The sequence below is a fragment of the Odocoileus virginianus genome, chromosome 24 (assembly GCF_023699985.2).
Source record: "Odocoileus virginianus isolate 20LAN1187 ecotype Illinois chromosome 24, Ovbor_1.2, whole genome shotgun sequence".
Classification (NCBI taxonomy): domain Eukaryota; kingdom Metazoa; phylum Chordata; class Mammalia; order Artiodactyla; family Cervidae; genus Odocoileus; species Odocoileus virginianus.
This window is the reverse complement of record NC_069697.1, coordinates 39,477,439-39,503,773: the sequence shown is the minus strand read 5'-3', so window position 1 is coordinate 39,503,773 and position 26,335 is coordinate 39,477,439. Positions and strand designations below refer to the sequence as shown.

The 26,335-nt window shown below is 39.2% G+C and overlaps 1 protein-coding gene across 3 annotated transcripts in view; it reads right to left on the bottom strand.

Moving 5' to 3' along the window:
* PTPRB (protein tyrosine phosphatase receptor type B) overlaps positions 1-26,335 on the bottom strand; it is a 119,019-nt gene that overhangs the window by 41,881 nt on the left and 50,803 nt on the right. For all 3 annotated transcript variants that reach the window (XM_020893842.2, XM_070454595.1, XM_020893839.2), the window contains 9 exons: positions 25,249-25,518; positions 23,618-23,878; positions 18,570-18,836; positions 14,649-14,912; positions 10,467-10,730; positions 9,670-9,933; positions 8,607-8,870; positions 4,909-5,178; positions 1,430-1,693 (listed from right to left, as the gene is read on the bottom strand). In XM_020893842.2, the coding sequence (XP_020749501.2) occupies positions 1,430-1,693; positions 4,909-5,178; positions 8,607-8,870; positions 9,670-9,933; positions 10,467-10,730; positions 14,649-14,912; positions 18,570-18,836; positions 23,618-23,878; positions 25,249-25,518 (2,388 nt within the window). The remainder of the gene's footprint in view (positions 1-1,429; positions 1,694-4,908; positions 5,179-8,606; positions 8,871-9,669; positions 9,934-10,466; positions 10,731-14,648; positions 14,913-18,569; positions 18,837-23,617; positions 23,879-25,248; positions 25,519-26,335) is intronic.

Here is a 26,335-nt window from a genome sequence, read left to right as displayed (position 1 = left end):
TGGACTGGTTCCAAATTGGGAAAGGAGTATGTCAAGGCTGAATATTGTCACCTTGCTTATTTAACTTATATGCAGAGTACTTCATGTGAAGTGCCAGGCTGGATGAAGCACAAGTTGGAATCAAGATTGCCGGGAGAAATATCAATAACCTCAGATATGCAGATGACACCACCCTTATGGCAGAAAATGAAGAGGAACTAAAGAGCCTCTTAATGAAGGTGAAAGAGGAGAGTGAAAAAGCTGGTTTAAAACTCAGCATTCAAAAAACCAAGATCATGGCATCTAGTCCCATCACTTCATTGCAAATAGATGGGGAAACAATGGAAACAGTGACAGACTATTTTCTTGGGCTCCAAAATCCTGCAGATGGTGACTGCATCCATAAAATTAAAAGATGCTTGCTTCTTGGAAGAAAAGCTGTGACAAACCTAGACAGTATATTAAAAAGTAGATACATTACTTTGCTGACAAAGATCAGTATAGTCAAAGCTATGGTTTTTCCAATAGTCATGTATGGATGTAAGCTGGACCATAAAGAAGACTGAGTGTAGAAGAATTGATGCTTTTTAACTGTGGTGTTGGAGAAGACACTTGAGAGTCCCTTGGACTGCAAAGAGATCAAACCAGTCAATTGTAAAGGAAATCAATCCTGAATATTCTTTGTAAGGACTGATGCTGAAGCTGAAGCTCCAGTACTTTGGCCACCTGATGCAAACAGCCAAGTCATTAGAAAAGACCCCGATGCTGGGAAAGATTGAAGGAAGGAAGAGAAGGGGGGCAACAGAGGCTGAGATGGTTGGATGGCATCACCAACTCAACGGACATGAGTTTGAGCAAGCTCTGGGAGATGGTGAAGGACAGGGAAGCCAGGTGTGCTGCGGTCCATGGAGTCACAAAGAGTTGGACATGATTGAGCAACTGTAACAACAACGGAGGAAGAGTAGATTCACTTTCTTATGTGAAACCCAGAGATGCTTCTTTTGCATTTTCCTGGAACTCTTGTGTTCACTGCATCTAGTGCTGTGTTTCTGATTCACAGCAGTCATTGCTTTTTGTCCCATTTGCAGCTGCCCTCCTTTGCACCTCCTCTCCACTCCATCTACTTCTTGTACGAAGCTGAAAGGCACAGTTTGAATTGAACCCAATGTGTTATAACCCTCTTGTAGTGGTTTGCTGGCAAGTGGAGGAGCCAGATTCATTTTTCCACCAAACTCTTATGAGGTAAACACATGGTGGAAACAAAGCGGAAACTATTTTGACATATAAATCAAATGTCTGATTTAGGGTCAGAAATGTCATATAAAGGTCACAAATTTCAAATAAAGCTACACCCTGGGTAGAGTAGGAAACTAGAATCAAATGAAGGAAAAGCCAGGGAGCACCGTGACAATTTCCCTGCTGTTCATTACAGTTTGAGTCCAGGTCTTACCTGTTCTCCCAAATATGAAAGACTCATTCGACAGCTCCCCACTGTGAGTCACAATCACCATTCTGTACATCCGACCTTGTAGCAAGTTCTGGAAGGAGAAGCTCTGGACTTGCGGGTCAACCTGAGCGCGATCCTTAAGAGTTCGATCTGGGTTGTACAGAAAGATGTTGTAGGAGTTGAGCTCCCCCTCTGAGGGCGTCCAGCTAAAGGACAGGTGTCGGGTGGAGTTCTCTGTGATCCTCAGATTGGTGACAGCTGCTGGGACTGGAAAAGTCAGGAAGCAAGAGACTGAGACTGAGTTTTGGCACATTTCTGACATAGCCCCAGATTGACGCCTGCAAGGCCACACTCCAACAAGAAGCTCAAAACACGTGGTTTCTGCTTTTGAAAATACTTGACTTCATGGAGACCCCAAAACAAATAAATCTGAATATTGTGAATTATTGATGCTGGAACTGTTCATGTTAAAAAACAAAACCTCAAGAGAACAGGAAAAAAAATCACTAATGGAATACTATATTCAAAGACATTTTTTTGCATATAAAATAAATGTTAGTCTGACTTGTGTAACTAAATGTTTTTCCAATACTAAGAGCTAGTTCAGAGATTAAAAAAAAAAAAAACTATCTCTAAGTGCCATCTGAGAGCTAAAAAGTGACCACTGAAGGGAAGGGCAGAGTGGAGGAGTGAGCGGGCAAGGTAAGGAAAATCAAGCAGGAAGAAAATTCTATTAGGGATATAGGAAAGAGATAGTGGAGGACAGAGGAGCCTGCTGTGCTACAGTCCATGAGGTCACAAAGAGTTGGACATGACTGAACAACAACAATGGGAAAGAGAAGGAAGAGCAAAAGCCAAAACTATATATATATATAAAAGATTTACATGAGGATTTTGCAACCCTTTTGCCCTTCCATGCTACCTGCTGGCAAGGTGATCAAGTGCCACCAGAAACAGGACATCTGTCTCAGTTTCTCTTGGGTTCTCCACTCCAAACACTTTTTCGGGCTGTTTTGCTTTTCCCCTCTCCTTATGCCAGATCCTTAAAAGCTGGTATTTCCCATGGTATCATCCTCTGTCCCCTTCATAAACCATAATATTAGCTCAGCAACCAATCCCAGTCACTTTATAGATTGCTACGGTCTGCAAGTTTGTGCTCCTTCTTCCCTGCACCAAAGTCATTCATTGAAGCCTAGAGGGTGTAGCCAGTGGGAGATAATTAGGTCTTAAGGGTGGAGACCTTGTGAGTGGGATCAGTGCCTTATGAAAGAGACCACAGAGGGTGCTCTTGTCCTGCCCGAAAGCCAGAAAATGGGCCCTCACCAGACACCAAATCTGTTGGAGTCTTGACCTTGACCTTCCAGCCTCCAGAACTGTGAGCATTAATGTCTGTTTAATGTGTTGTTGTGGTCATGTATGGATGTGAGAGTTGGACTGTGAAGAAAGCTGAGCACCAAAGAATTGATGCTTTTGAACTGTGGTGTTGGAGAAGACTCTAGAGAGTCCCTTGGACTGCAAGGAGATCCAACCAGCCCATCCTAAAGGAGATCAGTCCTGGGTGTTCATTGGACGGATTGATGCTGAAGCTGAAACTCCAGTACTTTGGTCACCTCATGCAAAGAGCTGACTTGTTGGAAAAGACCCTGATGCTGGGAGGGATTGGGGGCAGGAGGAGAAGGGGATGACAGAGGATGAGATGGCTGGATGGCATCACCGACTTGATGGGCATGAGTTTGAGTAAACTCTGGGAGCTGGTGATGGACAGGGAGGCCTGGCGTGCTGCGATTCATGGGGTCACAAAGAGTCGGACACGACTGAGCGACTGAGCTGAACTGAACTGAATGTGTTGTTTAAACCATTTAGTTTATGGTATTCTCAGTACAGAACCCTGAACAGACTAAAACATGGAGAATTTAATAGAATTTTTATCCCAATCTCCATCCCAGCTCACTTTTCTGAGGTGGGTCCCTATTTTCAATGACCTATTGCTCACCTCTCTCTCACATCATCCAGATAACTCAAACTCAGTCCAGAACTGAGCCCTGTGTCTTTTTCCTTGACACTCTCTCTTCCTGCTTCTCTTATCTCAGTTAATAGAATCATCTCCCACCAGATACCCCATGTAGAAACTCTAGAATCTTCTTCCGTTCCTCCTCTTACACTCCACTCAGCCACTCAGCACCATCTTATCTAACACAGGACTATTTCTTCATTGTATCTACTATTCATCTGGCCCCCGAGTTAGTTTAGCTTTGGACCCTTATTGTTTCTATGACTGCCATCATCTTAGGATCCCACTCATCGCTCTAACCACCTCCTCCCATTCTGTTGTCACTCACACGTTTTCAGTTGCCTGGCTTCCCAGGTGGCACTAGTGGTAAAGAACCCGCCTGCCAATGCAGCAGACTTAAGAGATGTGGGTTTGATCCCTGGATTGCCAAGATCCCCTGGAGAAGAATGTGGCAACCCACTCCAGTATTCTTGGCTGGTGAATCCCATGGACAGAGGACCCTGGCAGGCTACATTCCAAGGGGGCGCAAAGAGTCAGACATGACTGAAGTGACTTAGGAACACATACAGCTGCTCAGTCATGTCTGAGTCTTTGTGACCCCACGGACTATAGCCCACCAGAGCCCTCTGTCCATGGGATTCTCCAGGCAAGAATACTGGAATGGGTAGCCGTTCCCTTTCTCCAGGGATCTTCCCAACCCAGGGATTGAACCCAGCTCTCCTGCATTCCAGGCAGGTTCTCTACCCTCTGAGCTACCAGGAAAGTCCTTTCAGACCTAGGTACTTAATAATCATTAGACTAGTGGTGCTGTCTGAATAATGGCTCCCAAAGACATCCATGTCCTGATCTCCAGAATCTGTGAACATGTTACTTTCTGTGGCAAAACGGACTTTGCAAGTGTGATTGAGTCAAGGATCTTGAGGTGACAAGATTATTCGGGATTGTCCAGGTGGTGACCAATGGAATCACCACAGTCCATAAAAGGTGGAAGAAGGAGGCGAAAGAGCAGAGAAGTTGGAGTAAAGTCACTCCTGGAAGAAACGTGAGTGACCTCTAGAACTGAAAAGCAAGGAATAGATTCTCCCTATAAAGTCTCTAGAATAGAAACACAGCCCTTCTGTGACCTGACACCTTGATTTTAATGCCACGAGGCTTATTTTCCGATTTTGATCTACAGAACTGTAAGATGATATATTTGTGTTGTTTGAGCTACAAAGTTAGTGACAATATATTACAGCAACAATAAGAAATGAACAGAGCCAGTTTTGATGAAGAATCTTGGAGTGTGGCGAGCTGAAGGCTGTGTGAATAGGCCAGCTGGCGTGGAAGTGGCAGATCACCGTGAATGTTCCTGCTATGTCAAGAAATAGACTTCATCTCCCAATACTTCTTCATCCCTTTGAGTCTGCGGTTCTTAAGGAATGGCAGACAAGGATGTATCTTGCACAAAACAGTAAGCTGTGCGAATTACCTGTTCGGCCTTCTGTTTGGGCTTCCTTGCTAAACAGGCCTCCGCTGACGGTCAGGATCTGTATCTTGTATTTCTTTCCTGGTGTTAGGTCTTCAAACTTGTGCTGCTTCGTGGTGGCTGCCTCTGATGTGTTACTTAGGAGGATCCCATTTTCACTCAGAAGTAGGATGTCATATCTTTCTGCCGTGCCAACAGCTTTTTGCCAACTTACTATTAAGGAATGACTACTGTATGCATTGTCTGCAGTTATTCCCTGGACAGACGCTGGGACTGCAAAAAGAAAAAAAAAAAGAGAGAGAGAGAGAGAGAGAAGCAGGTTCCATCACTTAGGGCAAAGTAATCAGTTGAGAAAAACTTCCCTAAATCAACTGCAGATGGAAGATGATGCCTCACGGTTGCATTGACACTCTTCATGTGCCCTTCGGAGAAAGTATTGGTCTGGCCAAAAAGCTCGTTCAGATTTTTCTGTAACACCCAATGGAATGGACTTTTGGGGCCAACCCAGTATTTCTTGACCTGAGTTAGCCATATAACTGCTTAGATTCTCTATTTTTCCCCTCTGATTTAAAGGATCTTGAAGTCAAACAAGTAGAAAAATTAGTGAGAATGACACTGATAGGCAGAGTTATACATATGTAAGTATTTACAAAGTGGAAGAATGCTGAACAAACTTACACTCAATGAATATAGTTTGGATGACTGAATTACGTTGTTTAGACTTTCCTTCCCGAGATTAACTCAGGTCAAAGCTTCAAGCCTTGACCTAAGCACTAGCATATAACAGTCTTTGTCCTACGGCTTCTGATATGAAAGACCAGATGGTATTGTTTATTAATAATATTTAGTGTGCTATGCTTATATTTTTTCTCATTCTACCCAGTCTCCTCAAGAGATCACATACACTCCCATAATTTGAATTGTCACCCACGTGGTGATGACCCCCAGATTTAAACTCAGTTCAGATCTCTCTTCTAGTTTTGCAAATGACATTCCTCTCTGGATTTTCCACAGACTCCCAGCTCTTAAGATGCCCAAATCGAACTCCTCATCTCCCTCCTCCACCTCCTTAGTGCTCATTGTTTCTACGTCTTGGTCCAAGTCAGAAACTTGACTTGTCACCCTCACCCTTCTACATAATCAAGCGTGAGTCCTGTCACTCCTGCATCTTAAGTCCTACATCTCTTGGGTCTCTCCACTTCTCTCCTTCTCTACTGCTCTAGCCTAGGGCACTCATTTCTCACCCACAGCACTGCAAGTGGCTCTTGACCAGAGTTTCCTCATGTCCCACTGCTCCAAACCTCAGTGTCTGGCAGATTCTCATAGCACACAATGCTTACAGCCCTTCATCGCTCTCTGTAATTCTATAATTTTAACAATGAGGCCCTTGGTAATTAGGTCCATCTACCTACTTGGCCACATGGCTCACATCTTTATTCTAGAAATAATGGTGTGTAGCTCTTCAAATGAGCCATGCATCCTCTTCCCTCCAGGCCTTCGCTTTTCTGCTTGAACCTAATCAACATATACTTCACCAGGATGATTTCCTAGTGTCTTTTTAAATGTTACTTTCTCCTGGAAGCCTTCCCTGACTTTTTTTTCCCCAAAATATTTATTTATTTATTTGACTGTGCCAGGTCCCAGTTGCAGAATGCAGGATCTTTAGCTGTGGCATGTAGTGGCATGTAGGATCTAGTTCCCAGACCAGGAATTGAACCCAGGCCCCCTGTACTGGGAGCAGGAAGTCTTACCCATTGGACCACCAGGCAAGTCCCCCTGACTCTTTCTGTTTGCTTCTGTAATATCCCATTTTTACTTTTATTTTAACAAGTATTGTGTTGTACTGTAATTGCCTTTTCACTTCTCTGCTTCCTTCTTTAGATTGTAGACTTCTTTGCTCACGGGCTCTATCGTGCTGTTAAATTCCCGTTTTCTAACATAGTGCTTGACATATAGTTGGAGATACATATGAAATAGAGACAGGCAAGGCACAGTACAGAGGCCCGGGCCCCACAACTACATAAATGGTCATGAGGGTAGAAGATATCTAGCACATATTGTGTCGTGGTAGAGAGACCATGAGGTTTGGAGTCAGAGACACTTAAATGTGCATTATAGTTCTAGGCCTTATTACATGTATCCTTGATAATGTTTCATAAACTTTCTGAGCCTTACTTTCCTCATCTATAAAATGAAGATAATGATTTCTATTTTGTAGTGTGGCTAAAGATCATTTTACTATTTTTTTTTTAAGATTTTTTTTTTTTATGTGGACTGGACCATTTTAAAAGTCTTTATTGAATTTGTTACAATATTGCTTCTGTTTTATGTTTTGGATTTTTGGCTCTGAAGTATGTGGGATCTTAGCTCCCTGACGAGGGATCAAATCTGCACCCCTGAATTGGAAGGTGAAGTCTTAAACAGTGGACCACCAGGAAAGTCCCTAAGGCTCATTCTAGATGCCTGGTATTTACAGGGTGCTTCTAGCTTATTTTTGTTTTGAAAGCACTGTATGAATAGTGTTATTAATATAAATGTAGATGGTGACTGCAACCATGAAATTAAAAGATGCTTACTCCTTGGAAGAAAATCTATGACAAACTTAGACAGCATATTAAAAAGCAGAGACATTACTTTGGTGACAAAGTTCCACCTGGGCAAAGCTATGGTTTTGCCAGTAGTCATGTATGGATGTGAGAGTTGGACTATAAAGAAGGCTGAGTGCCGAAGAACTGATGCTTTTGAACTGTGGTGTTGGAGAAGACTCTTGAGAGTCCCTTGGACTGCAAGGACATCAAACCAGTCCATCCTAAAGGAAATCAGTCCTGAATATTCATTGGAAGGAGTGATGCTGAAGCTGAAACTCCAATACTTTGGCCACCTGATGCGAAGAACTGACTCATTGGAAAAGACCCTGATTCTGGGAAAGACTGAAGGCAGGAGGAGAAGGGGATGACAGAGAATGAGATGGTTGGGTTGCATCACCGACCTGATGGACATGTATTTGAGCAAGCTCCAGGAGTTGGTGATGACAGGGAGGCCTGGTGTGCTGTAGCCCATGGAGTTGCAAAGAGTTGGACACGACTGAGTGACTGAACTGAACTGATTAATATATGAATAAATGGACTTCCCAGGTGGTGCTAGTGGTAAAGAACCTGCCTGCCAAGGCAGGAGATGTAAGAGACATGGGTTCAATCCCTGGGTCAGGAAGATCCCCTGGTGGAGGACATGGCAACCCACCCCAGTATTCTTGCCTGAGAATCCCATGGACAGAGGAGCCTGGCAGGCTATGGTTCATGGGGTCGCAAAGAGTTGGACATGACTGAAGTGACTTAGCATGCATTAATATAAATAAACAGAATATTATTAATTTATCACAAATGAAATAAGATGACATAAGTGTATTTTTCTTTAAAGAATTTAAAGAAAGGAGTAAACTTTTGAAAAATGCATAGGTTAGAAAATCAGCTATTTATATTCCTTGAGTGAGAAAAAAATCTATTCATATGATTTGGTTTCTAATTACCTTTCATTTGCTTTGAACATCTCTATTAAAAAAAGGAAAATGCAAAGAAAAAAATATGAGAAAAGCTCTTGAAATCACATCGAACTGTATAAATTCAGTGGTTTTGAGTTTGGATATTGTCCATTTGTGACTGGCCCTGGAGAACTATCTGGCCCTTTTCCAGGTGGACACTTACTTGTCCGCCCAAGCGCATCGATCTGGTTTTTCTGGGACCCGCTGACAGAAGCGATCACGATCCGGTACTGCTCACCAGCCTCCAGCCTCTGGAACGTGTACTCAGACACATACTTGAGGACAGTCTGAGACTCGACCATTTGATTCTGCCTGAATGCTGAGACCACGTAGGAATCCACATCACCCCCACCAGGAGTCCAGTTCACTGTCAGACTATCTGTTGCCCCGCTGGGAGAAATGTGAATATTTTTGACCACACTAGGAACTAAGAAAAGACAGTAAATTAAAAAAAAAATCACTTGGAGAATGAGTTGTGGAAATTTTCAACTAAAATTTTCATGCTTCCTACCTTTTGGCATCTACTGAAAGAATACATATGAAAAAATTGCTATCAGTCTACCATTTTTCTCTGACTTTTTTGCTTGAACTGAAGTTGATAAGGGAAATTTAGAGGGACATTAAGGCCAGTGAGTGGAAATGAAGAACTCCAGTTACACAGAGGGTGCTAATGAGACTGTCTTGGTCCAGGTCTTGTTCTCCTCATTTACTAGCTGTGGGACTATAGGCAAATTACTCAACCCCTGTAAGTTTCAATTTCCTCATCAGAAAAACAGCAGTGATAATAATAGTAACCAGTCCATGAAATTGTTAGGACTGAACAAAATTTCCACATAAAGTTCTTTGCTGTGGGTCCAGTTCACGGTAAACTCTTAATAAATGTTAGCTGTTATAGCAACATTCCCAATAGAGTTCCAAAGAAGGAATATACAACCAACCAACCAACCCAGTTATTTCTACTTAATTTGTATGACTCACAGGCAACAGCTATTCACATCAATTCAATGCTTTTTTTTCAGAAACCTTTTCTTCTTCCCTACATCATACTTCAGTTTTGTTAAACTAGCTTGGACAACATCATTGTCACTATCGAGATAAACTTCTCCTTTCTTTCCACTCCTCCCTCACCCCTTAGCCCTTCAATCCTCAACCAAAACACTTGGCTACCCAACATGCTAAATACACTGCTCTATCTAGTCAGGTTCGAGAGCCGGATTTCCAATTACCTGTGAAGCCCTCAATGAAGGCTGACTGCTGGACATCTCCACTAATCGTCAAGACAAGAATTTTATACTTGCGCCCCGGGGTGAGGGAGGTGAATCGATACTCAGTTGCAGTACTGACAAGGTGAAAAGGAGGAAATACTTTCATATCGTTGAAGAGCAACTGGATCTCGTACTGGTCGACATCCCCGTCAGCTCGTGTCCACGTCACCCAAAGGTCCTCGGTACTCCTGTCCTGCAGGGTGAGATCCTTGACAGCCTCTGGGACTATAAGAAGACATTTCGAGAAAGTGACTGATTAGAGTTTACTCCACAATAATTTATGAATCACATTCACAGAACTGGCAAACATCTCTCTTCCCCAAATAAACCACGTCAGCGACTTCACGCATAATTAAACAAGAAAAATTGGAAGCCACTATTAAGATTGCAATTTTTTTCCTTACATAAATCTTATATGCTAAATGTTGCTAGAATATAATTATAAAATGAGTTATGATCTCAATCATAAGATAAAACGACATGTCTAGAACTTTAAATGCATGATGCAGGAGGACAGGGAAGAAAAATGCGAAATTTGGCCTTCCTGCTTGTCCACTATGCTTGCTTTTATCTGTCAATAAATATTCTGTGATTACAAGGTCCTGGCTTGGCTGAATGATATTAATTCCAAGTGAGACTAACTGGGAATATAATTTACTGATCAATAAGTAGATAAAATTCAAGGTTCAGATAAATTATATACTCAATGACCTTTAAAGTCCCAACCAACCATGAAATTTTGCAATCTTTTCACTTACTTGTTCTTCCATTTCCTTGTTCACTGGCTTCATATTGTCCACTTTTTGTACTAACAGTAACACTGTACAACCGTCCAGGGACGAGCTTAACAAATATACACTCATTTTCAGACTTGGGAATGCTTTTTGTTTGAATGAAGTTGTTTTTGTTTTTAATGGTTACTTCATAGTGATCAAAGTCTCCAGAGGCATGTACCCAGGATACCTTTAAATAGTCACTCCTGGCCGAGTTGCTGATACTGACTCCCTGGACCTTGTTAGGCACTGAAAAAAGAGAACAGAAAACAGCTAGATATAGAATGATTCTGAGGGAGCCACTTATCACAGATGACAATCTCAGATGATAAAGGAAAGTGAGGAGATTTTTACTGTGTGCATTTAAAAGAAAAAAATCTTAGACCTTCAGATCACAAATTTCTGGAGAGGAAAGATGGTTACACTATTTGGAGTGATTAAATGGATCTTTTTTTACAGAACCTGATGAATGAATCCTAATCCTATTGTTAGCCTATACAAAGTGTCAGTACAAGATGGAACATTAAATGTAATAACTGATGATTAATATGAATGATAGCGATGACATTAATAATTCCAGCATACCTTGGCAACTCAATATATGACAATAAGTTACCAACATGAGTATAAACAATCCAAAAGAAAATGGAAGAAGAGGAAGGACATGTGGTAATTGATACACGAAAATATGTTCAGCATCATTGGTGACCAAGGAAACGCTAGTTAGGGCCATGGTAAAATACGATTTTACATCCATGTGGTTGACAAAATTTAAAAACCTGATAAAACCCAGTGTGAGAGAGGGTGCTCATTCACAGAAGACTGAATGAATGAACTGGTAAATAAACACAGTGAAACAGTATATGGAAGTCATAATTAATTTTTCTTAACTCAAAACACAAAAATCTGGATTTCTTGTCCTTAATAGCAAAACACAAAATATGGATGAATTTAATATTAAGTGAAAAAAAATCTAAGTCCCAGAAGATTGCATGAAAATACCTATTTTATATCAAAACAACTGAAAATTTAAAAAAATATATAATTTTAGGATTACATAAATAATAAAAGTGGAACATGGAAGGCAAGAGAGAAAAACAGGAGTCAAGATGATGGCTATTGTGGGATGGATTAGTGAGGAGGGCATCTCATGATTTGATGTAGATTATTAAGTCTCTAGCTTTTGTTCTGGGTAGTGCTTTCTGATGTACATATAAAATTATTAAAAATTATTAATTAAATGCCTAAAAAACAAAACTGGCAAAGTGGCAACTGACACATAGGACCCTGAGCCAAGAATTATGATTAATTTAATTTTGTGCACCTGACGTTCCCCATAACTATATAAATAAACAATTCTGTGAACCTATAGTTTTCCTCTCAATTGATCAATCAGTCCATGAATGCTTGTTAACAGGAGCACTGTAAAATAAGCCAATTCTGTATTTAGAGCATGATATCACAGATATTCTATTTTTTTATTTGGGGCTGTATTTTAATTCAAAAGTAGGTCCCAGATTAATTACTATTTGGCATAACTGGATTTTACAAATATTAATGAGAAGGAGAATTGAGAAGAGAGATGAACTCAGCCTGATCCAGGGTGCTAAACTCCATCTCAATGCCACCATGTTCTCTGGATCTGGGCAATCTCTGTGTTTGGTGTATGTCAAGGGATTTCTGCTCTGATCACATGCTAAGCCTATGTCCAGGTTTTCTCTCCTACGTTTCCCCAAGCATGAAATGATCCAGAAACTTTAATATTTTGGTATCTAAGCTACATTTTTCATGATGTTTCTCACACCTACAAGTTGCACTATTATCCTTTGTTGCCTTATGTGTGCTGGGCTTTATACAGGAATTTATCACATTCCAGATATGGAGAAAGAGCAGGTATGCTTTTCTCCCAAGATGTTTACCTGGAACCCATCAGCATGTTGCTAGAATTTAGTCATCACAGAAGAGAATACATTCCAGAGTGACGCTGTTTGTATGGGCTAAGAAAGGTTGATGATCCAGGCAATTTACTGAAGACAAAGCAACTCTTTCAGGGAGAAAAACTAGGCTGAGTACCACGCTAAGTCAATAAAGGGCTCTCCAGGTGGAACTGAGGGTAATTTGTGAGACTTGCCTTGATACACGGTGAGATGATGTGGTACAGAATTAGAAATACTGACATTATGACCAGAAATGTAGAACAAAAGCATTAGAAAAGGAAAAGGGCATTGAGACAATCAGCCAAAATCAACAAGGCAACAGCTCAGACACGGCACTCCAGTTAAACTGATTTGTCAGGGGCAATGGTCTACCCTGATTAGTCATGCGCCAAATCCAAGTTCATGCTGGTAAAGAATCAAAAGGGTGCTTTGAATAAAGACTCACTTTTCTTGCATTTAAAAACAATCTGAGCACAAGACCTTGCAATATGAAAGTCATGTGGACATGGAACAGTCATGAACTGACACCAAGGGAAAGAAAAGGGTTGGTGACTGGATGACATATCCTTTAATTTCTGGCAATTTTTAGGCTCCAAGTTAAATCAACATAAAATGCTGACATGAGGCTGCTTTGTAAATAGAAATCTGCTTTTCAGATCTAAGACAGTATTGTGCTTATCAGCATAATTAAACTTTAAATCATTTGAGGGTAAGGACTATCTCTTTGTATCTCCAACTAGTGCTTTCAGAGAGAACATTATGTAATGGAAACAGCCCTTGAATACAGTTGAGCTTGGGTACTGGTCAGCCATGTGACCTTTAGGAAGCCACAGTTTCTTTCTGGGGCCTTATCTCAAATGAGATGGAATTAGACCACTCTACAGACACTTTCAATGTTAGCATGCTGCAGCAATGTGAATTGGTGGCTCTTAACTTTTTGAGGTTACAGAAATTGTGAGACTCTGATAAAAAGCCATCCACTGTCTTTCCAAAGGAATGCACATACTTCCCCTGTCCCCAACAACTTCACAGAAAATTTTGGGGGTACTGTTTTCCAAAAGTCTACCTAATGAAGCACTGGGTAAAAACCTCCAGTCTAAGTGATTTCTGATTATTCATTCATCAAACATTCATTGAGTGCCTACTACTAGGCTCCAAATCTTGTGTTGGGGCATTAAATGATATTAGTTGTCCCAGATCCTCATGGAAAACTGACATTTTAAAATGTAAATATCAACCCATAGCTCAGCAGGAAAGATTTGACAAAACATTAACAGCACCTTAAGCAGTAATCACAGATGTAAGCCCCAGGAGGTATAAGTAAATTGGGAAAATGGTAGCTGTCTAAATTTAGTTCTTTATAGCACATTAAAGACCAAGCCTTCAATGCCTTTGCTAAGATTTTGCTCCTAGTCTCAGAACAATAAAGTTTCACATTTTCACCTTATCTAAAAAAAGGATGAACAGTGGTCTTGACCAAAAGACATTTCAGGAAAAATTTCAGGACAGAGAACATTATAGGCTCTTGGGTCATTCAGAACTGAGTTTAAAATCGAGGATGTGAAATGCCCTGGCTGTTTAACAAGTTAAACAACTGGGCAAGTTACCTAGGACTTTGGTTCAACACTTACCACAACCTGTAAGATGGGAATACTAACTACCTCAATAAGGACTTTATAAGGATTAAATTAGTGAACATATATAAAGCCAGGGTCTAGAAACCAAAAAGTACTTCCTAAACAGAAATACTTGATACTATATTTAAATATACTATGAACTCTAGCCACAAAAATTGTGTTCATCTTATTCTGAAGGTACCATCTGCTCACATAAGGAACTTGTTGGGTCAAAATATGAGGACTCTAGAAGAGTGTTGTGATCTCAGCAGTCTTTAATCCCGTCCTTACAGAATTGCTCACATCTATGATGTCCTCAGGAGCTTCCCAGGTGGCGCTAGTGGTAAAGAACCCACCTGCCAGTGCAGGACACATAAGAGATGTGGGTTTGATCCCTGGGTTGGGAAGATGTCCTGGAAGAGGGCATGGCAACCCACTCCAGTATTCTTGCCCGGAGAATCCCATGGACAGAGGAGCCTGCTGGGCTACAGTCCATGGACTCACAAAGAGGTGGACAGGACTGAAGCGACTTAGCACACACACATGCCTGCCTGATGCTCTGAACCATGTAGGTGGCTGGTTCTCAGAGAGTCTGCATCTCATGAAAGCCTCACCTGTCCGCTCTTGGCTGAAGGAATGACTTTCATATTTGCCACTCCTCGTAGTTATGGTCACGTTGTAGAGGCGGCCTGGGGTGAGGGAGCTGAAGGAACATTCGCCGACAGACTTGGCAGTCACCAGGGACTGAAGCACCCTGCCGTCATGGGAGAGCGTTACCACGTAGTTATCCACGTCTCCGGGAGCCGGCAGCCAGGATATGCTGAGATAGTCACTGCGGCCAGAGTTGTTTACCGTTACTCCACTCACACTGGAAGGGACTGGGATTTTAAAGAGGGGGAGAATATTTAAAAAGAAAAGCACAGTCAAATTGTGAGTCATTTACTGCGGTCAGCACAAACGGCGTGGACTCAGAAGATCTGATTACCTAGGAAGTGTTGAGGAAGTGTAAGGATTTCACGTTAGCTTTGGGAAGCTGAGAGTTCTTACCTCAGAAGGCTAACCAAAATGAAGATGCAAGAAGTCTTTTGGATGCCTCAGCAATATAAGGGTGCTGCTATTGAATTTTCATGGTGTGACGGTTTGCAGAGGATTTGAAGTGGAGGCATTTTTATGTGAGAGTGTCAGGAGGTTCCCTTTGCAGGACAGGGAACAAACATTAACATCCTAAATGTATGAGCTTGAATCCAAACCCACTGATAGAGAAAGGAGTTTGAGGGAAAAGGTATTCAAGATACAACGGCTTTTCTAAAGTCTTAGACCTTGGGATAGCTTCGATCTTGTGATTAAGTTATTTATTTCTGGGGTGTCTAATCATGAACACAGGTGAAGGGGTTGTATTTCCCTTTGCAAAGCATTTCCTGCCCTCTAGTGGTAAGAAATAAACTTAAATATCTATTCCGTAAGCAACTAGTCTGGAGACCAGACTTGTGGGCACAAAGACCTGTCGTGGAGATAATGACTTTTCTGGTGTCCACCATAATCGTACAAAAATAGAAAAGATGCGGATGCCTTTCAGGAGTTCCCCAGCTACTAGTTCAGTCTGAAAATTAATCATTGTGATGCTGAATAATAGTTATACCCTGTATTAGAAATAAGTGCACAACAAACAGTACTGTCAGTAGTGAGTATCAGAATAAAATATTATATTATATATGAACTCCACTGCAGTTTTCATAATTGGTTGACTGACTTCAGGTAAACATTTTCATATAATTGTCAAAATCCATACGTCACATATAATTGATGGGATTTGGCTAGATGACCTCTGAGAATCCTTCTTATCTAATATGCTCCGACTTTGTGGTTTAAGCCCTAAAGTCTTTTTTACATCTATAAGCACTTATCCATCACTGAAGATATAAACAGCACTCTATTGAATAATTTTGCTAATGCTGTTCCATGTATATGGACATTTCCTATATATAACATTGAACTTTTAGCCATATTATTTGTGTATTGATGACTTCCTTCCTTCTTCCCTTCCTTTTTTTCTTTATTTTCTGTCCTTCCTAGTATCTGCACATCACATCCCTTGGTAGCTCCCAAAATAACTATGCTTATTTTTCAAAACTCCTGGAAATATTTGCAACTACTAACATTTTATTAGAAAAGATATAATTATCAAAAATATAACCAAAAATATAAGCTCATGTTTAAAAAGACAGATATAAAATTAAAAGACAGATATAAAACTTATTTTTCTTTAGAATTAGCATTTTTTCAGGTTATAACTAGATTTGTTAAACATATTTGATATTTTAAATTTTAAATATTTTGCCACTTTATCTAAACTGGGAGGTTTTTTTTATATATATATATATATGTTTAAAATCTGTATAAGTATAAATGAATTATTTCAACCTTGACTAATACTTCAGCAAGTTGACTAGATGGTAATGATTATCAAGGCTTTAGCCACTGAATTATTCTTACAATCTACCATGTTCAAAATATACTAACCAAAGCACCTTTCAAAATTCTCAATATTGTGTCTCTATAGTAATATTCCATTTTTCTCTTTTTTCTGCACTCAATGTGTTTGAATAAAATAACTGATGCTTGTACTTATTCATATCTTGTCCTCTCCTCAAAACTTTATAATCATTCTTCAAAGAATTTCTTGCCTATTTTTTGCATACTTTTATTATATAATGTTGGTCAAATACTGATACCTCTGTTGCCATTAAAATATAGTATAAAATAATTACAAGTCCCATTTATCAAGTGATCTCAGACACCAAACTATTTTAGTATAGCACAATAAGCTGGGTAGCCCTTGGGGTATTTTAAGATGGGAATTGACCTATGTAGCAGAATCTGACTACTTGCTTACCAAACCATTTCCTTTTCCTCTTGGACACACAGCTAGACTATACTGCCCAGCCAGTCCTGCAGCGCAGTGTAGTCATACAACTGTTCCCGTTAAAGGAATGTGGGTGGAAGTGATGTGTTTACTTCCAGCTTTGGTAGTCTTTCTCCTCCCCATAATCTCCATCCTCTGGAGAAATGAAGAGACCTCCGAGGATCTAGAGGAAGGAAGAACCACAGATGGTAGGACCCAGGGTCCCTAAATTACTGCTTGGAGAAGAACCACCCAATAGAGTTGTCCAATCAGGAACACCTACATTGTACAGTTGTATAAGCAGGAAATAAGTCAGTGTAATCTGACTAATGCAACTGCAACTCAATAGGAAATGGAGGCAAGTTCCTTCTCAACTCTTCTCTTCAACTTATTTCTCTTTCCCCACTCTGATACCTGGTGTTGGCATGAATTACTGGGGATGGGAGAGAAAATGAAGGCTTAGAGAGATAAGTTAATGGAGAGCTAGGGTCAGAATCTAGGCCTCTTGACCCCAAACTAAGCTTTTGGGTCCCCCAATCCAATTATGCTACACTGATGGATAGTGCTAAGAATCACTAAAGGAGAAGAAGGAAGATATCAGGAAGAACAGCATCAGTTGCCACAGAAATGACAGAAATGAGCTGACATCAGTGAATTTCTACCTAGACAAGAAATATCTTTTCAGCGACTTAGTTGATCTTTTGGGAGAGTTAATGAAGTTATTGGTCCTTGGATTCAATAAGCAGATGAGATTTATGATTTTAGAAAAGGACATAACTGTGGATATATGCTGCTGATACTCAGAATCTGAGCATTGAAAATACAGAGGGATGAGCCTGACATCCAACTTATTATAATCATATGAAATTAAATAGGCAAAGTCACTGACCTGATTCTGAGGTCACTAATAAATATTAAAGCTTCTATTGGATTTATTTAACTGTTTTCCTTTCTAAGAAACTAGAACATACATTTTATATTGTACTTAGATTCTTTCTTTGTGTTGTGTAGAAAATTATATTCCTTTCTTTGGTGCTGCACCTCTGTCGGACACATATTGCCATAAGATATTTATTTGCTTAGCTCTCTGCCTTATTTTACTACGAACTCTTTAAGGTAAAGGAACACTGTTTAGGTGGCATACAGTATTAAACACTGTTTAATGTTGCCCATGAAAATATATGGGATTAGGGAATTTTATTAACTTTCAACCATAGAAGTTGAAGATCATTGTTTTTTCTGTCTTGAAACAAAGAATAAGAAAGAGAATGGAAGATACGTTTTTTTTTTTTAAGTTTATGATTTATGACTTGCTTACCTTAATCTGACTTAAAAATTTCAAAGAAAACCAGCTGGATGAAGGAATAAACTTAGGCAGCAAATGACTATTGTGTCATCATGGAGTTCTGACACAAGTATTGGAGATTTTAGAAAACTTAGTATTCATTCTCTCCTCTCTCGCTCATCCTCCAATTTCCATTCCTGGGAGATCACCATGTACTATCTAAATAGTATTGAAACTTGGCTTTTAGGAAGGTCTGAGTTGGGCCTGTCTTTAGGATGTTTTAAGACTTCTAGGATATACTCTGGAGGTTCCATGTGCTCAGATATCCGTAGGTCACACTCTTCTTACCTGTCCTTCCCTCCACCACCACTTGTCGGGAAGAGATCCCTCCGCTTACTGTTGTTACCACCACGGAGTAGAGGCTGCCTGGCTTGAGGGAGTGGAAACTGTATCTGCTGGTGTCACTGGAGACACTTTCATTTTTGATGACCACGTTTTCATGGATCAGTAAGACTTGGTAGAACTCGACACCTCCCACGGCCTGGGTCCAGTTAGTAAACAGACTGCTGGTTGTCCCTTGGTTAGCCACACGCAAACCAGTCACTTGGGCAGGCACTGAAACGGAGCAGAGAGGGAAGGAAAAACAGGTGATACTTCATTACCCTAAGGAAGTGTGACAAAAAGGAGTAAAAAGGGAGGCAGTTTTGAAAATGCTAAAATATATACATATACTTTGATATAGACAGTCAACCTTATTTTCTGTGACATATGGAGAACTAGTCCCCTACAGAGACTCCATCGTTCTGAAAAAGCTGCTTATGTGGAAAGTCAAAATTATTTCATATCCAAGGATAAGATGTATGCCAATTAAGTATTTTTTATTTTAAATTTTAAACAATAAAAAGGTGCTATTTTTGACAATTGCTTGCCTAATGGGATTTCACCTGTCCCTACTCAGTGAGAACTGAAAGTCACATTATTTACTGGATGGTTGTTATGGGGTGGTATTGGGAAATCCCTTCAACCTGATGATTAGATTGTAGTCTAGGAAACTGGTAATTCTTTACTGGCACATTCTCAAGAGGCCCATTCTTATTATACATATGTGAGTGAGTGAAAGTTGTTTAGTCATGTCTGACTCTGCAACCCCATGGACTGTACAGTCCATGGAATTCTCCAGGCCAGAATACTGGAGTGGATAGCCTTTCCCTTCTCCAGGGGATCTTCTCAAACTAGGGATCGAACCCAGGTCTCCCACATTACAGGTGGATTCTTTACCAGCTGAGCCACAAGGGAAGCCCTATTCTACATGAAAATGCCACAATAATATACATTATAGTATTAAATAATAATAATAATGATAACAACCAAATCAATTATCAAAAAATGTAATTGGCCTATACAACGGTGCTAGGAAAGAGTCATTCTGGGGTCCAAGGCCTGATCTGTCTTACCTGTGAGCTAGTGCCCTTTACCTAATTAACAGCCATTGTGATTTTTAACATGTCTATTAACAAATCTTTTTACACAGATCTTGAAGTTGGCACTTGATCAACATTTCCTTTGTGCTTCTTCCCAGAATTATGATAGATAATCAAAGGGATTAGAACCTTGGCACAACCTTTCTCAGAAATCACTGACTTTTTGATTAAAATATAAACATATTCATTAAAATATTTTACTGTACATGGATTGAAAGATTCAATTCTAATTCTAAATTACATGTGGAAAGCAGTGAAATTATATGCCAAAATAATTTTGAAAAACAAAAATAAAGTTGAAGGACTAACATCACCTGATTTCAAGACTTCTAGAAAGCTACAGTAATGAAGACAACGTGATGTTGGAAAAAAAAGTAGACAGACAGACTAACGGAAAAAAATTGAGGATTCAGAAAAGAACAACACGTTATAGTAGACTGATTTTTTTTAAAGATGCAAGCGCAATTCAGTGAAGAAAGGAGAGTCTTTTCAACAAAGAGGATGAGAACTACTGGCTATCCATGTGCAAAGAAAGAAACTTTGCCTCATATCTCACATATATACAAAAATTCAAAATTGATAATACACCTAAATTTGTAACCTAAAACTATGAAACTTCTAGGAGAAAATTTTGATGACCTTGTGTTAGACAAAGATTTCTTAGATAGGACACCAAAAGCATATTCATGAAAGAAAAAATTGACAAATTGGACGTCAAAGTTAAAAACTTATGTTTTGCAAGGCAAACTAATAATTAAGGAAAAGACAAGCCAGAGGAGGAGATCAAGATGGAACAAGAGGACAGAGAGCACAGTGAAAAAGCAGAGGAACTACTCTCAATTGAAAAGAAAAAGTAAATCCCTAAAAAAATGAATGAAACAGAAATAAACAATTTACCAGGCAAAGAATTAAAAACATTGGTTAATAAAAATGTTAACTGAATTAGGGGAAAAAAATTATCTAAACAGTGAACACTTTAACAAGGAACCAGAAAATATAAAATAGATCCAACCAGAAATGAATAATTCAATAGCTGAAATAAAAGAAAAAAAAACACACTAAGAAGGAATGAGGAGCAGATTTAGTGGAACACATAGTGATCTAGGAGGCAGAATAATGTAAACTACTCAATCAGAAAAAAGAAAGAAAGAAAAACAAATTTTAAAAAATGAAAGCAATTTAAGAGATGTCTGGAATAGCATTAAGTGTTCCAATACTTGCATTATAGGGGTCCCAGAGGTGAAGAGAGAGAAAAGAGGATTGAAAATGTATTTGATGAAATTACATCTGAAGACTTCTCAAGCATGAAGAAAGAAACAGATATGCAGGTTCAGGAAGCACAGAGGGTCCCAAATAAGATGAACCCAAATAGAGCCATTCCAAGACATAGCATAATTAAAAAGGCAAAAGCTAAAGAGAAAATTCTAAAGGCAACAAAAGAAAAACAAAGACTCATACACAATGGAATCCCTATAAGGCTGTCAGCTGATTTCTGTGCAGAAATATTCCAGGCCAGAAGGCAGAGGCATGATACGTTCAAAGTGCTGAAAGGGAAAAACATCCAACCTAAGATTGGATGATTATCAGTTAAAATACCCAGCAAGATTATCAGTTAAAATAGAAGTAGAGATAAGCAAAAACTAAAGACAAGAAAAAATAAAAGTTCATCAATACTACATATACCCTAAAAGAAAAGTTGAGGGGTCTTCTCTAAATAGAAAAGAAGAATCTGTAGGAAATGAAAAACTCCCACTAGAAAAGGCAAATATATAATAAAAATGAAGGATCAGCCACTTAAATAAGCCAGTACATACATTAAAAGACAAAAAATTGTAAATGCGACTATAATAACCATATACAATTAAGGGATAAAAGATGTAAAATAATGGTATCAGATCCACAAAATGTGGGGTAGGAAACTGAAAAACGTAGGTCTTTCAGAATGCATGTGATCTTAAATGACTACCAGTCTAAACCAAGTATATATAATTATAGGTCAGCAGCATATGTGAATCCCATGACAACCACAAATCAAAAAGGATAAAATATCAAAGAATAAACTTAATCAAGGAGGTGAAATATAAAGTCTGAAAACTATAAAAACATTGATGAAGAAAACAAAGATGATACAAAGAAATGGAAAGATATCCCATGCTCTTGGATTAGAAGAATTAATATTGTTTAAAATGGCTCTACTACCCAAAGTAATCTATAGATTTAATGCAATTACTACCAAAATATCCATGACAGTTTTTACAAAGCTGGAAAAAATAATCCTAAAATTCACATGAAATCACAAAAACCATAAATTATCAAAGTAATCTTGAAATAAAAGAACAAAGTTGGAGACACCAAGCTCCCAGAGTTCAGATTATACTACAAAGGTACAGTAATCAAAGCAATATGATACTGGCACAAAAAGAGACACACAGATCAATAGAACAGAACAGACAGCCCAGAAATAAATCCATACATGTATGGCTATTTAATCTATGGCAAAGGAGGCAAGACTATACAATGAAGGAAAGATATTCTCTTCAACAAGTGATGCTGGGATAACTAGACAGCTACATGTACAAAAATGAGATTAGAACATTTCATCACACTACACACAAAAATAAAATTGATTAAAGACCTAAATGTAAGATTGGAAATTATAAAACTTCTAGAAGAGAACATAGGCAGAACACTCTTGACATAAATTGTAATAATATTTTTCTGGATTTGTCCCCTAAATGCAAGAGAAATAAAAGTAAAAACAAATGAGATGTGATTAAACTTAAAAGCTTTTGTACAACAAGGGAAATCACTATAAAAACACTTTCATTTCTGGCACAAACCATGAAAATCCCCTCAATAAACACAACTGCACATGCTGGACAAAACATAAAAATGTAAATATATGAATGAGTTGCCAAGAATGTAATGAATTCTCAGAAACCTATAATAAAGTGAGAGAGGTAACTGGATAGCTGAAGCAGACTTTCACCATGAGGGCATCTTTCAAATATAAATCTAAGCTTTGATTTTATAGCTTTGCTGGAACTATGAATAGGACTTTCCCAGGGTGAGGAACCTCACAGGTGACTCTGCATAATACTGAATCCTGAAAGCTTACATTCTAAATGCAAGTGAAATAAATATTTCCTCCCTGTTCCCCATATACTTCAGCCTCCTTAGTATTGGGAGAAAAAAACTTCCACTGCGAATTCATCACATTTTCAGTGAGTTTGCAACCCAAATTCATAAAACCTGGGTGATCAAAAACCTCAAGCTGATCATTTCGATTAAATGTCTGAGTTGCTAGAAATCCTGTGCACCTCAAAGAATCTCAAGAAAAGAAAATGCCTTCTGAAACCTATCTCAAAGAATTCCCACAAAATAAAAATCCAAGATATATGATATGTGATAAAGCATCACAAACATTTGAGGAAGTAAAGCACCATGGGCAAAGGCAGACAACTCAGTAAACAATAGGACTGAACTCCTGATGATTTCAGATATTGCACTGATCAGACATAGATTGAAAATAAAAGTCATTAGTTTACTTATAGTAATAGAGGGGGGAGAATGGAAAGAGCAACAGAATATAGAACAGATTTGAAAGACAACCAAAGGAAATATTTAAAAGTGAACATAACAATTAAAATTTAAAACTCAAAGGGTGGACTTTCAAACAGATGAGATAAAACTAAAAAAAGAATTAATAAACTAAAACTAAGATCTAGGAAATTATCCAGACTATAGCCCAGCGAGCAAATATATGGAAAACATGAAACATGAATGTATATACATATACAATGCCCAGTATGCCCTGTACTGAATAGGCTCTTAATGAACATTTGTAAGATGAAATGTTACATAATTCAGCAAACAGGATACTTTTAAAGTCTAAAATTTATTTAAAAATATTACCTGTTCTTCCTTCTGTTAAAGATGAATTTTTGAGGTCTCCACTAATACTGGTGACTGTAGCTTTGTATTTTCGTCCAGGCACCAGGTCAGTAAAAGTGAATTCTTTGGCATCTCTGGGAAGCAACTTATGGATGAGTAGGAGGTCTCTGTCAACGAGTGAAATGATGTATTTCTCCCATTCTGCTGCAGGGGTCTGCCACATGATGCTCAGTGAGGTTTCATTGGCATGTTTGACACGAAGATGAAGGACAGCCAGGGGGACTGAGGAAAAAGCAGTAGACATTTGGGTCATTCGGGTGTTGGAGAAGACTCTTGAGAGTCCCTTAAACTGCAAGGAGATCAAATCAGTCAATTCTAAAGGAAATCAATCCTGAATATTCATTGGAGGGACTGGTGCTGAAGCTCCAATAGTTTGGCCACCTGATGCGAAGAACCGACTCATTAGAAAAGACCCTGATGCTGGGAAAGATTGAGGGCAGGAAGAGAAGGGGACGACAGAGGATGAGAGAGTTAGATGGCATCCCTGACTCAATGGACGTGAGTCTGAGCAAGCTCTGGGAGATGGTGAAGGACAGTGCATGGTGTGCTGCAGTCCATGGGGCAGAAAAGAGTCAGACACGACTGAGCAACTGAACAACAACAATTTCTGGGTCATTGATTTACTCGGATACATCTGAGTATTCTTTAGAGATCTGCTCCCTTCCATCCACAGGAGTGTTCTAGTTGAACATTTCTTTTCTGAATGCTTATAAGCATTTAGCAAAAAAAAAAAAAAAAGCTAATCACAAAAAACTTGTTTGTGTAATATAACCAGAAATAAGGATTCAAAAGAATACTCTTGGAAATTACTGGGTCATTTATTTTTGATCATCATCCAGGAGATATTAACAGTTGGAAAACGAAGAGATGACTGGAAGACACAGTTGGCAAGCTACCAAGACATGTCTTGGTCCTTTTCTTTGACATTCTTCTAAGAACACTGCATCAGTGTAGTTATTTCCTGATTATTAGGCAAGACTAAGAGAGAATATATTTGAATTTCACTCTAAGTGTGGAGTATTCCATGTCACAGGGATTTTTATAGAAATGTTAAGCTTAGAGGTCAACTCTCTTATTTGAAAATTGAGGAAATGGACTCAAAGAGGTTGTGACTTAGCCATGGAATTACAGTGTAATGGTGACAGCAAGAATACGGAAATCCATGTCTCAGAAACATCACTCTCCTCTGCCCTAAAGTCTGAGTATATCCCTCACTGCTTTAACAACTTTTGTTGTACCTGAAACTCCCCCGTTAGTCAGAAGTGGGTCAAGGCAGTGGTTCTCTAACACTAACTACCGAGGAAATAGTTATCAAATATCTACTTTGTGGAGAGGATTTGCCCAGATTGTTTCCTTATTCTTTTGATGTTAAAAAAGGTCCTTCTTTGATACAACAATGGACTTACTAGTGGAAGTGATTTCTATTGTTCTAATTTGACAAAATAAATATTACCAACCTATTTAAGTCTACCAGTCTAAAATGTCTCAAATCCAGGGAATGCTGGGGTAAGACATTGATGGCTACCTGGGTTACTTGGACGAAGGTCCAAATTAAGGTTCTGTCAGTCATTAACACCGTATTATTTGCTTACCTGTCCTGCCTTGGCAACGCGTAGAATTCTTCAGATTTCCGCTCTCAACAGTGACTTCTATCTCATACGGTCTTCCCGGTATAAGCCCCACGTCATCTATGACATAGTGTGTTTCCTCCTTTCCCACGGTGATGTTGAGCAGCACCGAGGAATCATTCCAGAGCAGGATACGATACTGCTCCCAGTCTCCAGCAGGGGGCGACCAGCTTACTACCAGGGACTTCGTAGAACCACTGCTGTTTGCCTCCAGGTCCCCAACTTTCTGTGGAACTAAACAGTGAAATGATGTCACAAGGAGATACGAAAATCCAAAGGTAAGGATACTCGTTCACTTTTCATGGGCAATAGTAGATAAGAAATCTAATAGTAGCAATTCAAAACATTTCTATCTCCTCCTGATGTTTGTGAATTGCAAATGAGTAATTTGGAGCCATCTGACATATGAGAAATGTTTGCTAAAATCATTTTAGCAATATATCAGTAATGTGATCTTCTGTAATACTATTAACCTGGTGATACGAACGCTGAATTTTTTTAATTGCACACCAGCCCTAGAGACAATATTGATGTTGCTTCTAAGGAGAGTGACATTGACGGATGTGGCGTCTTTTGGAAGACAGTGGTCACAAAACCTTCCTTTTCCAATTGAAAAGATTAATCTTCTTGCAATATAACTCTGATCTTATTATTCCTTTGCTCAAAAACATTCAAGGTTTCTCCATTAACTACAGAAAAAAACATCAAGTCTTTGATGCAGAGTTTGTAGCTCTCCCAAATCAGAGCCCAGATCCTGCTAGTCTTCACTCTGACTTCTCCCTGCAGGGCCCCTCCCTCATTCCCCACTCTTGAATGCTGGCCTCCAGTTTCTCATCCTTAGACCTTAGATCTCCTGGGCTCCTTTGCCACTGTGTCTTTGTTTTTATTATTTCCTATACCTCAAATGCCCTTCCCTCTTTTCCCTCTTAACTTGCCAAGAGCATCATATTTAAAAAATCCCAGTTAAAGGCCATTGCCTCCCCAAAATCTTTACTGATCTTCTGAAGGAGAGCTTCTCATTTCTTTCTGACCATATTTATGGCTCTTACCT